Source organism: Solanum verrucosum, unplaced genomic scaffold (assembly GCF_900185275.1).
Source record: "Solanum verrucosum unplaced genomic scaffold, falcon-dt-bn FXZP01000262.1, whole genome shotgun sequence".
Taxonomy (NCBI): domain Eukaryota; kingdom Viridiplantae; phylum Streptophyta; class Magnoliopsida; order Solanales; family Solanaceae; genus Solanum; species Solanum verrucosum.
Window position 1 is genome coordinate 648,975 of NW_026020366.1, and position 14,349 is coordinate 663,323.

At 35.5% G+C, this 14,349-nt stretch overlaps 1 protein-coding gene across 2 annotated transcripts; it reads left to right on the top strand.

The window, feature by feature from the left end:
* The first annotated feature begins 5,799 nt into the window (after positions 1-5,799).
* Positions 5,800-12,470, top strand: LOC125837898 (COP9 signalosome complex subunit 2). Of its 2 annotated transcripts, none has more exons than XM_049516969.1 (12): positions 5,800-5,847; positions 5,937-6,029; positions 8,214-8,292; positions 9,179-9,419; positions 9,514-9,588; positions 9,672-9,806; positions 10,503-10,690; positions 11,155-11,223; positions 11,369-11,459; positions 11,552-11,686; positions 12,173-12,285; positions 12,374-12,470. In XM_049516969.1, exons 1-12 carry the CDS (start codon positions 5,838-5,840, stop codon positions 12,462-12,464), a joined length of 1,320 nt encoding a protein of 439 aa, XP_049372926.1. In that variant the 5' UTR covers positions 5,800-5,837; the 3' UTR covers positions 12,465-12,470. The 2 variants fall into 2 exon arrangements, with proteins under 2 accessions (XP_049372926.1, XP_049372927.1); XM_049516970.1 differs by having other exon boundaries at positions 5,815-5,847; positions 5,943-6,029.
* The last annotated feature ends 1,879 nt before the right edge of the window (positions 12,471-14,349 follow it).

Genomic DNA, 14,349 nt, shown 5'->3' on the forward strand with positions numbered 1-14,349 from the left:
GAAAGTTGTGGAGGGAAAAATTAGGGTAAAAGGTTAATAAGTAGTAGTGTGTTGTCTTGGTATCTTTCTGAACTAGTAGCCTCTTGTTACAATTTGAATCCCCTTCATCAAGAAAATTATATTGTATATACAAGGTCAAATTTCTATAGTATTTTTCCATGATTTTTTCACTTCCTCTATTTCTTATTCGATCTACTTTTTCTTGAACCGGGGGTCCATTGAAAACACTCTCAACCTCCCAACATAAATATAAGGCTTGCATACATCCTACTCTTCCCAAATTTGTGGGTATATAGTAGACATGAATTTCCTTTGCTTCTTCCTATGTTTACTTCCTTATATTTCATGAAATATATTTTCTTATGTTTACTTCCTTATATTTTATGGAATTAATTTAGGTGCGTTTAAGGTTTCTTGACCTTATAACTGAAATAAGAATTACTACATAGAAAACACAATAAATGATTGTCACCAGATATACTTATAACTTGCCAAATTTCAATAATCAAAGATGAAAAATATTGAAGCAAACAAGATGAGGAAAACCTTGGAGACATACCATAGTGGAAACAAGAAAATTAAGGATTGATGAAAATTCATAACACAACAATTGTGCTTAATCAATTGTTAACACAACTCACAAATGTATATTAGAATCTGGTAATCACTCTTTTGTTGATGAATCCCTAACGTGACATTCAAAACAAGGTGACAAAAGGGTGAATTTGTGTTAAATTTGGACAAATTAAAATAAGGAAAATTATTAAATATATTTGATGGATGGTAAAAATAATTATCTAATCAAATATGATATGATTAACTCAATCTTGTATGTAGGGTCTGGGAAGAGTAAAGCGTACACAAAACTTACTCATACCTTGAATAGATAGAAATATTATCGTAATCTCATAGTCATAGGGATCATTTGGTAGAGTGTGTACTAGAAAAATAATTTAACAATCTTTCTATCTATTCAAGGTAAGTTTTGTATACTCTTTACTCTCTTCAGACCTCACTTAGGAGATTGAGTTAATCTATACCATATCTGATAACATAATTATTTGACCAACCATCAAATATGTATAAACAATTTCCTTATTTTCATTTGTCTAAATTTGACACATTTTCAAGCTTTTGTAACCCTGTTCGAATGTCACACAATGGGTTCATCAACAAAACAGTGATTATCATATTCTAATAGATATTTGTGAATTGTGTTAATAATTGATTAAGAACAATATGTTGTGTTTTGAATTTTCATTAATCCTTAAATTTTTTTTGTTTCCAGTTTCCACCATGGTATCTCTAAAATTTTCCTCACCTCTCTTGTTTGCTTCAATACTTATTCTCTTTGATTTTTTAAATTTGGCAAGTTATAAATATATTTGGTGAGTGGTGACAATCAATAATTATGTTTTCAATGTAGTAATTCTTATTTAGTTGTAAGAGTTCCAATAAAATGAATTTATCTTCAAAGAGATGACACAATAGAAGAAGTGAATTATTTCTTAGAGGAAGGGCAATGAAATGATGAGTTGCTCAGACAGAAACTATACCTCACTGTTAACAAAGGGTGAGCAAACAGCAAGAAGATGCGACAAACCATGGTGGACACTTACTAACAGTGGTAAATTCACTAATATATTCTATTTTCATCTGGCGAGCGAAATTAAGAGAGGTAGGAGAGAGGTGAAAGAGAGAGGACCATAATTTATATAATTTGCATCTCGTTTGTATAATTCGCGGGTACGTTTGTTTAATTTGCGTGTTTTTTGAATAATTGAGTAATATAAAGTCTAGAATTATACAAATATGATAAAACTCGAAATAACGAATTGATACAAACATAAACATATGAACTTTAAACAGTTATACAAATTATATTATACAAATTACATTATATAAATTATATTATACAAAATCCGTAAACTACACGTTTATACAAACTTTAAAAAGTTATACACAAATAGATTGATTGTATATGGTGATAAACTGAAAATCCAAAAGAAATCATTGTCATATACAAATACAAACTATAGTATACAAATACAAATCAAACAAAGAATTGTTAGTTGCAAATTATACAAATGTGGCGAATTATACAAATGTGACTAATGATACAAACTCAAAGTTAACCCACGTAATTAATGATTAATGTTAACCGCTAGTGGTAATTATAACAAATTATAGTTATAATGACTAATTAAATAGTATAAATTTACTTAATCACATAATTTTTCCAATAAATTAAAACTAGTGAAACTTTCGCCACAATCAAACTTCACATTAATGATTTTCGAATTACTACACCTAAAATTAGACCAAATTGTTGTAATTCGGGGTAAAAAGGCAATTGAGTTTAATTAAATATTTCTGACCAGAAAATTGTATTACACAACAACAACAACATGCCCAGTGAAATCTCACTAGGTGGGGTCTGGGGAGGGTAAAGTGTACGCAGACCTTGCCACTACCTCGTGGAGGTAGAGAGGCTGTTTTCGGGAGACCCTCAGCTCAAGAACAACAAATCTAAGTGACAGGAGAGATATATATAAAACATAACAGCCAATACAAAAGATAGCGTATAATCAACAAATGAGACAGTAACAACAAGAAAGTAATGCGATGCGTGAAACGCAGTAAACAGCATAAGGCTAGGTCTACTCCAAACGCTAACAACCCATACCCTTGCAAGGGAAGACAACACGCTAACCCTACTAACCTTCAACCTTAATACGTGACCTCCACTCCTTCCTATCTAGAGTCATGTCCTCGGTAATGTGAAGCATAGCCAAGTCTTGTCTAATCACCTCCTCCCAATACTTCTTGGGCCTACCTCTACCCCTCCGCGTACCCTCTACCACCATTACCTCGCACCTCCTCACTGGGGCGTCTGCGCTCCGTCTCTTCACATGTCCAAACCATCTCAGTCTCGCTTCCCTCAACTTGTCCACCACAGAGGCCACTCCCACCTTCTCCCGGATAACCTCATTCCTAATCCTGTCGCTCCTAGTGTGCCCACACATCTATCTCAACATCCTCATCTCCGCAACATGCATTTTATGAACGTGTGCGTTCTTGACTGGCCAACACTCCGCTCCATACAACAAGGCCGGTCTAACTACCACTCTGTAAAACTTACCTTTAAGTTTCGGTGGAATTTTCTTATCACACAATACTCCAGAGGCAAGCCTCCATTTCATCCAAGCAGCCCCAATGCGATGTGTGACATCATCATCGATGTCACCACTCCCTTGGATTACAGCCCCAAGATACTTAAAACTTTCCTTCTTAGGAATGATTTGTGTGGCAAGTCTCACTTCCACATCTGTCTCATCCACCACATCACTGAATTTGCACCCCAAATATTCTGTTTTGGTCCTACTCAACCTGAACCCTTTGGACTCCAGCGTTTGTCTCCATACCTCCAACCGCGCATTAACTATGTCCCGCGTCTCATCAATCAGTACTATGTCATCCGCAAATAACATACACCATGGGACCTTCTCCTGAATAGACCGCGTCAACTCGTCCATCACCAAAGCAAATAGGAAAGGGCTTAGGACTGATCCCTGATGCAGCCCCATCTCAACTGGGAAATGTTCTGAGTCTCCTCCAACTGTTCTAACCCGAGTCTTGGCTCCACCGTACATGTCCTTTATCACCCTAATATAAATCATCGGGACTCCTTTAGACTCCAAGCACCTCCAGAGGACATTCCTCGGTACTTTGTCATAGGCCTTTTCAAGGTCAATGAACACCATATGTAGGTTTCTCTTCTTTTCTCTATATTTTTCTACCGGTCTACGCATAAGATGAATGGCTTCGGTAGTCGAACGTCCCGGCATGAATCCAAACTGATTCTCAGAGATGGACACCCCTCTTCTCACCCTCATCTCCACCACTCTCTCCCAAATCTTCATAGTATGGCTCAACAATTTGATACCCCTGTAGTTGTTACAGTTTTGGATATCACCCTTGTTTTTATACAACGGAACCATTGTACTCCACCTCCATTCTTCAGGCATTTTTGCTGTCTTAAAGATAACATTAAACAGCCCAGTTAACCACTCTATGCCTGCCTTGTCCATGCTCTTCCAAAATTCTACCGGAATCTCATCGGGTCCGGTCGCTCTTCCCCTACTCATCCTACTAATAGCCCGTATAACCTCCTCGGACCTAACGCACCTACAGTATCCAAAATCTCGAAGTCTTTCAGAGTGTGCCAAATCACCCAACACAATGTCTGCTTTCCCTTTTTCATTTAAAAGTTTGTGAAAGTAGCTTCGCCATCTTTGCTTGATGGCGGTCTCTTCCACCAGTATTTTGCCTTCCTCATCTTTGATACACTTCACTTGGTCCAAGTCGCGCGCCTTCCTCTCTCTTGCTTTTGCGAGCCTATACAACTTCTTATCCCCACCTTTGTCCCCCAGCTCGACATACAAGCGTTCGAAAGCTGTCGTCTTCGCCTTCGTAACAGCTAACTTAGCTTCTGTCTTTGTCGTCTTATAGACTTTCTTAAGCATCCGCTTCTCTTCCTCGTCTATGCACTCCGCCAATTTTATGTATGCAGCCTTCTTCGCTTCCACTTTACCTTGGACTTCCCCATTCCACCACCAATCTCCTTTATGGCCTCCAAATTTACCCCTTGACACCCCTAATACCTTAGAAGCAACTTCCCTAATGCAACTAGCTGCTTTATTCCACATGTTGTCCGCATCCCCGCTACCACTCCAAGCCCCCATCCCCATCAGCTCCTCACCCATCTCCCGAGAAAGGGCAGGGGTCAACCCACCCCATTTAATCCTCGGTCGATCAGGTATCATCTTCCTCCTCCTATCCCTCTTAATCTTCAGGTCCATCACCAAAAGCTTGTGTTGGGTAGTGAGGTTTTCACTTGGGATGACCTTGCAGTCCTTAAAGAGACCTCTATCACCCTTCCTGAGGAGTAAGTAATCTATCTGGGTCTTAGCTACCGGGCTACGAAAGGTAACCAAGTGATTCTCCTTCTTCGGAAAGCATGAGTTCGCAAATTAAGGCAAAAATAATTAATAATTTCTTTTGGATATGTATGCTCTGTCAAATTCCACAAACATAAGAAAATATTGTGTAGTATAAACGGGGTTCAAAAATTGTCTTTAAACACTAATATTCAATTTCTTGGTGTAACACTAGTATTTTTTAAAATTCTCTTATATGAATTTCTAGTTTCACCGCTAACTGCAACTCCAAAATTGCGGAGAGGAAGATGAAGGTGAGAAGAAGAAGCGATCTAGTCTACTTGTTTTTTTGGTTTGGGCTTTACAACATTTATATTATGACTAAATATCAAGGGTCATTTGGTAGCTGGTTTGGATGTGAGTTATGTAAATATTAAATTCTGCATAAATAATATCATGTTTGATAACTAATTAGGAGATAAATTGTTGAGTCCGAACCCAAAAAAGCAAAAATATTGAGCAAAGTTTTCTAAAAGGGCAACAAAAATTGAAGATCAAACCATAAGAGCAACATTTGGATAGAATAATGTATGCCGTGAAATTATTGATTGGAAGACACACACTAACATGAGCCTTGTAAGACTCACACTATACATCTTACAAGCGGTTACATTACTAATATCTACTCAACTTTTACTAGCTCCCAAACGACCCCTAAATACGGGCAACAAAAGTTGGGGGTAAATGATCCTTTTCACCTTTGCACCCGTAATCTAACCCGACCCTTTAAATTCATGACTCTATTACAGTAGTCCAAGGAGAAAAACCGACAACTCTCTCTTCATCCACAGCTCAAAAATCTCCCCATTAAATCTTTTCAGTCTTCTCTAATCAGCCATGGGCTCTGGTAATTTACTCTCCCTACTTCGCTATTTTTAGTGTTAATCCGATTTTGTGAATGTTAATGTATGTGTATTTTCAAAAAAAAATTTGAAGATGCAGATATGGAGGACTATGGATTCGAGTATTCAGAAGAGGAGCCTGAAGAGCAGGATGTTGACATCGAGAACCAATACTATAACTCCAAAGGTTTTGAAATTTTGAATGTTGTAATTATGCTGATAAGTTTTATGCTTTTGTTTTAAATTTTGCTTCCTCTACTTGGATTACAAAATATCAGGAGAACTGCATTAGTTACTTCTCTTCGAAAAAAACTTTGCAAAAATTGGGAACAATTTTTGCATTAAAATTTTCACACATTAACTTAAGGAAAACAATTGAGGTGTTGAATATGCATCATGTATGTGAATGTTTATAGTGTAGTATTTGATAATTTAAGTTTGATTACTAAGTTAGATGACATTTTGATTGTTTCAGTTGGGAAACAGGAACAGAGGTCTTAATTTGTTAACTTGACTAATTTGTTAGATCATAGATGAAAGTACTTTTAGGAAGATCTGTTAAGAAAGAACAGTTGTTGCTTGAGAAAATTTGGAAGACTTGAAATTGGAAATTACTAAGAAAAAGTGATTAAGTCAAAATCTTCTTTTGATTTGAATTAGGGACAAAAATTAATACTGTACTAAATTGTTAAAGAGAATAAGATAATTTGGATAGTTAAATTTAGAGTTTTGTAATACAATTTTAATGCTCCATCTTCCTTCTTTTTGTTTTTGGGATAACCATGGGGCTTATGGTTCTCAACACACTTCATTGATCACTTTGGGTCTTGGCTACACTTTTGGGTGAGCACCAAATTGCTAATTATCATTTCCAAGGTGACAGAAGAAAATCTTGTGGTCTGCTACGAGACGAGCAATCACGCTGCATTGTTGAGTTTTACCTGTAAACTATATTAACAGAGGTGAATGTTGGGTTGAAATTTTAAGGTTAAAGCACATTGATCCCTTCTTTTTCATTAAAGCATAACACTCTTAAAGGGGCATTTGATTTGGTCAATCTATTATGTTTGGATTCTGAATCGGCTGCATGATATGGCTTCAATTCAAAGATTTTTCTGCGCTTTTGGGAGTGAAAACTGGACATATAGAGGAGAAATGTAGGCCGCTAATTATGTTCATTTGTAAAAGGAACTTCAGGGAAGTAGGAAAGAAGGCATATTAGCTCAGTAGATTTTAGACATTGCAGGGTCTTGAATCCTGATAGTTAATTTTCTCTTCTTTTAACTTTCTTTTGATGGTTTATTTTAATCACCTGTATCATTGAGTTATGTATGAGAGTAGTGCTTTAATTTATAGGACATAAGTTTGGGAAGTTAGTTATCAAAGAAAAAAGGCAAGTCTGCTCTTTGTCCTCTGGAATTTTATCCCTCGTGATTTTGTTCTCAGGGAAAGGCTTCCATAGATTTATTTAGTGTTGGAAGGTTGAAAAAGGAGCATCCATCCCTTATCCTATAAAAGTTCTAGGATTGTATTGGTCGAATTTTGGCACAGCAAGGTTAGGGAAAGCCATAAGTTTATCTATTAGAGTCAAGTCGGTCATAAGGTTGTCTATTAGAGCCAAGTCGGTCATAAGGTTGTCTATTAGATCCAAGTCGGTCATAAGGTTGTCTACTAGAGCCAAGTCGGTTTATAGTTGCCAAGATTTTCGATTTTCTTTAGTTTTCAAACAATGTTAGAGAAAGTGAGGATTGTAGCAGTGATGTTTCTCTCACTTGACTCACCTGTCTTTTTCTGTGTGAGACGCCTGTGAAGTGTGATGCTCTATGTGTAACAGATCTTTTGCATAATACGATTATTTCCCAAAGATTTTGTATGAATGTGATGACAGTCGCGAGGGAAGAACTTGCCAACATAGAAGTTACCCAGATATTAAATAATCTGAAAAAGCAAACTGTACCAGTAGCAGCAACAGATACTCCTGTAAAGAACTCCTTGGTTGTAAGGGAGTAATAGATTATGCTATATGTTATGTAATGGTGTTAATTTTATCTACCGAGTTCCAAACCGTGCAACAGCTGATCCTTGGGAATTCCTCAGTTGTCAAAACAATATTACTCCCTGGTTATAAGGTAGTTATAAGTCATGCTTTATCCTATGTAGCGGCATTGACTTTATCTACTGAGCTTCGAATCGCAGCTGCTACTCGGGAATTTCTTTGTTATAAAAAAAGGGTGTTGACTTTAACTCAACTATGTGGATATTTTCTATATATGCATCTTAAGCTACTTATCTTGGACTAATATCTCCTATCGTTTTTTCTTCTCTTTGGAAATGGTTTCCTACTAATATTCTGTGATTATGTCATTCATAGGCTTGGCTGAAACAGACCCAGAGGCAGCACTTGAGGGGTTTGCTGAAGTAGTTCGTATGGAACCTGAGAAGGCTGATTGGTAAGAAATTGATAGTAATAAAAATTTTGTACGGTATGGTAGTTGTTAAACTGATCAGCTAACTCCTTGTGTGTTTGTTTGAGAGAATAGATGGCTGTGTATTTGTGAGATTTGTGAGGCCGGAGACTGATGTGATAGATCTGTCCATTCGAAGTTCAGGGTCATTAAGAACTGCATGTTCTCATTGCAGTTAATTTTCTGTCTCAAGTAAACTACTACAACCTTGTATTAATTGACATGCAGCCTGAGAAACAAGCTGAGGATGAATTATGAGAAACTGCAAGTTGAGATAGATTGTGTTTTCTTCATTATGCAAATGCTTGTATGGAACATGTGGGAGAAGATCCTGATAGTTTATTGAACTTTATCATTCTTACAAGCCTGTGGAAAAATATGTTAACCTTCCAAGTGCAGATAATTGTTTGACAAGAACTGGAAATGTTTGTCAGGTTACTCCCTTTGGGTCTCTCGCTCCTATTTGGTTTACATGTGTGAGATTTAAAAAAATTCAGAAACTTTTGCTCTGAGCTCTTAGGGTGAGACCTCTTGTTCATTGTCAGATCTGATATGTTTGATCTTTTTGTGCTTTTTATGTTGTTTCGTGAATTTGGTAACTTGATATTAATCATTGAGAATACTTGTGCACACTTCATAATTGTAATCCAAAAGGTGTCTTACTATTTTCCGCATTTGCTTCTTGTTCATGTGATTTGATGCTTCTTAGAAAACTTCATAATTGTATGGCTAAAAGTTGTGGTCCTATTTCACACCTTTGCTTCTTGTTTTATGTAATTTGATGCTTTGTAAGCAAAGGTCTCTTGCAAGTTTTAAAATTCACTGAATAGGCTGTGTGTGACACTTACCAACTGTACTTATTGTTTTTCAGGGGATTTAAAGCCTTAAAGCAAACTGTTAAGCTTTACTATAAGCTAGGGAAGTACAAGGAAATGATGGATGCTTACAGAGAAATGCTAACCTACATCAAGTCAGCAGTGACAAGAAATTATAGTGAAAAGTGTATAAACAATATCATGGATTTCGTCTCAGGATCAGCTAGTCAGAACTTTGATCTCCTACAAGAGTTCTACCAGACAACATTGAAAGCCCTTGAAGAGGCAAAAAACGAGGTCAGAACAATATTCCTTCTTATAGTAGGCTGGCTTTGAAGGTTCTAGAGTTCGTGTTCTTGTCAAGGGACTCATGGTCACCTTCTTTTCACAGAGGTTGTGGTTCAAGACAAATCTAAAACTTTGCAAAATATGGTTTGACATTGGGGAGTATGGACGAATGAATAAGGTATTATTCTTTTTCGGATTAGCATCTGTTGTTGTAGTGTCAGTGTATAAGTTTTCCCACCAATAACTTGAGCGTTCAATTAGATTTTGAAACAACTCCACAAATCTTGTCAAAAAGAAGATGGTACTGATGACCAGAAGAAAGGTACACAATTGTTGGAGGTATATGCAATAGAGATCCAAATGTACACGGAGACGAAAAATAACAAAAAACTGAAGGTATGTTATTAGCTTTTCTCCTGTTTGTTTGATATCATACTGGTTTTGTGCACCATTAGGATGAATCTTTGCAGCTGATATGACCAAATAAATCATCTCTATATTTAATGCCAGGTGATGTTTACCATTCCAAGTTACTCCCTGATTCTATGTTTTACTTTTACCCCAAGTTACTCCCTATTTTAAATCTTTTCCCACTATGAAACCTGAAGTTGTTAAACTTCATCAATAAGGCAGTGAATGATGTGTATTAAAAGTAAAGAAAAGCTGATCAAACTTCCACAAAAGATGTGAGACTTCCAATATTTATATAATTTTATATAGAGGGTAAATATAATTTTGTATAGAGGATAAATTAATACCCTAATATCCAAAGATGAACTCCCGCCTTAAGTTCTATTCCATTTAAGCATCCGTCAACATGGAGTTCCAAGTCTTATTGGAGATTTAGATCTTCTCTCGGAAGCTTCAAGCTTATTTCTTTCCTCTTATCTTTTGGTATACCCTTGTTCTTTATTTAGTCATTTTTTATTTTGATTCTGAATATGTCCAGAAGATCTGTTTGATCTAATTTATTCATTAAGAAGGATCCATAGATGCTGGAACGACATACTTACTTGTCCTTGAATTGCTGTTCTCTCCATCACTAATTGCTGCTTACTGAGATTCTTGAAAAAGCATGTATTTTATCTTCAGGAACTATACACTAAAGCACTTTCAGTCAAATCAGCAATCCCTCACCCTAGAATAATGGGAATAATTCGTGAATGTGGAGGAAAAATGCATATGGCAGAGCGGCAGTGGGCAGAGGCAGCTACAGACTTCTTTGAAGCTTTCAAGAACTATGATGAAGCTGGGAATCAGAGGCGCATTCAGTGTCTAAAGTATGTGTGTGGTTCATCGTGTGCTTGTTTTGTTTGCCGTCTTCCTTATTTTGGCATTTTCTTCTGGGGTAGAACAGATGGGAAGAGTACAGTTGGAAAGAAATAACATCTTGTACACTGCAAAAGTTACTAGATCAATCTACATGGTATTTTACTAAGTCTCATGAAGATGATATTTAAAAGAAAAATATTTAAGGTCATCGCTTTTGCTGCTTCAGACGCAGGCACTTGAATGCATTCTGAGTACAGCTTCATATGTGATTTCGTTGACATTTTCTGTTTAAGGGGGTATGTGTCAGAATTGCTTAGTTGTATGTTTAACATAATATTTATCTCTTTTCACTTTAGTTGTTAATGGTTCCTAGGCAATTGTTTTACTGATTCACCTTCATTTCTCTCTCCTGCATGCCGCAGAAGAAACATTGCTCTCCCTGATATTGTGGTCACTTGGTTCCATCTTACAGGTACTTGGTTCTGGCAAATATGCTGATGGAGTCTGAGGTTAACCCCTTTGATGGCCAAGAAGCAAAACCGTGAGCAGTTTAAGAGTTCTAATTTAATAAAGAGATTAGGACCAGTACTCTTTATCAGTTCTGTGGTTAGAGTCACTGGACCAAGTAATGCACATCAACTTAATTGCATTGGTGTTGGTGCTTGACTGTGTTTTATACTTTTCAGGTACAAAAATGACCCTGAGATACTGGCAATGACTAACCTTATAGCAGCATATCAACGAAATGAGATCTTAGAGTTTGAGAAAATTCTTAAGGTGCAACTATCAAAATATTGCTACTATAAGTCCGTCAATTCATAGTTACTGTTGACTATCATTCTGAATGTGATTTCCTTGATATTTTTCAGAGTAATAGAAGAACAATAATGGATGATCCCTTCATCAGAAATTACATTGAAGATCTTTTAAGAAATGTCAGAACCCAAGTGCTGCTGAAGATCATTAAGCCTTACACAAGAATCCGGATTCCCTTCATTTCCAAGGTAAATAGGCTTGTTAGAGTTTGCTTTCTTGTTATGGAGTATTACAGGAATTTCTTCCCCTAATATTGTTCGTAGCTTCTCAATCTTAAGGCGGAGTTTATCAATTATGTCTTTTGTTTTTCTTTGTGATTTGGGAGGGGTGTGTGTGGAAAGACTGAATCGTTCTCTATAACGGAGATAAACTCCTTTTTATAACCAAGATTTTCCAAGGGCTAGTTATGCATCATTCGAAGCTCTGTGGATAATGGGCCCGTCCCTCTACCCTGGACTTAAATACCAGATTTTTGTCTCCAGAACGACATGTGGTTAACCCATAAATCATGTGCTCTCTATCAATAAACTGTTTTATAGATGGCATAATGGTGGCATATCACTTTACCATATAACATATTTGAATTTGGAACATCCACATAATATCCAGACATATTCTCCATGGTTCGCATAAGTAATAGACTTCCTAATTGGTTTCTATTACTTAACATGCAGGAGCTTAATGTGCCAGAAAAAGACGTCGAGGAGTTGTTGGTCTCACTCATCTTGGACAACCGTATCCATGGGCACATTGATCAAGTGAACCGGTTGCTAGAATGTGGAGATAGGTGAAACCCTGACCTCAACATTGTGATAATTTGGTTGTTTTTGGCTGAAACTATTTCTAATTTGTTTTCCATGCTTTTATTCATGCAGATCGAAAGGAATGAAGAAATACGCTGCCATCAACAAATGGAACACACAACTTAGGTCTTTGTACCAAACTGTTGGCAACAGAGTATGTTGATATTACCTGGACATGAAAAAAAGCTGTGTGTGATTATATTATGGACTCATTATTTAGCTCCTTTGTTCAACATGTAGAATTTTTGTACAAAATTCGATATTTCTCTCTGTTTAAGTAGCAAGAGCCTCTATCTGATTTATGTTACCCTTTGTTGCTATACTGCGACAGAAACAGCATGCTAAGATAACTTTGTCTATCTCATCCCCGTACCAAACTACCCCAATTACAGTGTGTTTGGTACTAATTTCCTCGAAAATACGTGGGTTTGTTAAGTAGAAGATATTATTCAAAAACATTTATATATAATTTAGCAAAATACTATAGAGAGGAATGGAGTTGGGTGAGTTGGATGAATGGGAAAGAGATGGTGAATTAATTGGAATATCACATATAGAACACGTTTCCTTCCTTCCATTAGAAAAGTTACTTTTCTCATTTTTTTAAGAAACTTATATTCTTAAAAATTATTTTTCAAAATATTTTAATCAATCAAACATGAAAAAAAAATTCCTCAAACCAAACGCTAATACGTTGCTTACTTATAAAATGAAAAAAAAAAAAATCTCCACATAAAATCTAGCATAAGTTGTAACATATTTGGTTGGTCTCGACTCTTTTTCTTTCCACATAAAGTATAATAACATGGCTAACACAATATCTAGTTCATGTCTTTTCTTTCCATATAACTAAATACATGTTCATGAAAGAAAACTTATGTAAAAAGTTACTAGAATAACTAATATAAAAATAACTAAATCCTACGTAACTAAATTTATATAACTAATACTTATATAAATAAACTATACGTTATTAATACCTATATTACTCTAACCAACAACCAGATGACCTTTCATTTAACCTTGTTTTAATTCATTTGGTGTACAATTAATTGCTTGTACCACTAATATAATTTTATGCTCTTACTCCTTGATTTGTTGCATTCTAAAGCAATAAATTGACCCTTATTAACATAACTAGGTATAAGAGTATGTTTGAAATTTCGAGAGTCAATCAACTTTTTAGGATATGCTCTTAACTTTATTTGATTGACTTTACAACTATGATAATGTAAGGCTACTGAAATAGACTCATCTTTATATATGCTTTTAAAAGAAGATTGTGAATGGTATTCAGACAAGAACTCCAATTGCTTTCTCTTATGTTCTTTCACTAGGTATATGATTTTAGGAACCTTATCCTTGTTATGTCAGTTTTACAATTATATATATGCTAGTGCCCCTTATTTACTCACGTAATGACACATAGTTTTCCCTGTGCTGCATCCTTTTTATGATGTAGATTCCGGCGTCCGTATACTTAAACTCCTGGGTAGTGATGTTGCAGTAGTTTCACTCAGCAATTGGTGAGTCCTCCTCATTCGAGGATTCCTGGATTAGTTGTTAGTCATATTTTAGTAGTTTCTTTGTTTATTTGTTTAATTAATGGTTTAGAATTATTTTTTAAATTAAAAGTGTTAAAAGAAATAATACAATGAAAATACTTCATCAAATAAAAAACTTGATTCTTTTTCAAATACACATAATGTTAATAGCTCATGTAATTGTTGTCTCAACCAAAAGAAGTTTTTCGAAACTAAAATTGATTAAATCTTATTTAAGATAAAAAAAAATGTCTCAAGAGAGATTGAATGGATTAGTTATATTATCAACTGAAAAAGAATTATTAAAGCAGATTGATTATAACACAGTAAGTAATTACTTCTCATTTAGAATAAACTAAAAAAGTAAATTTTAAATAAAAGTATATATGATGAAAAAAATTGAGCGCCTTGCTTACATCCCTACTTTATTCAAATAAGGTGAAACATCGTGGTAACTCAAAATATAATCAATTAAATTAAATTTAAAAAAAAATAAGAAAAAAA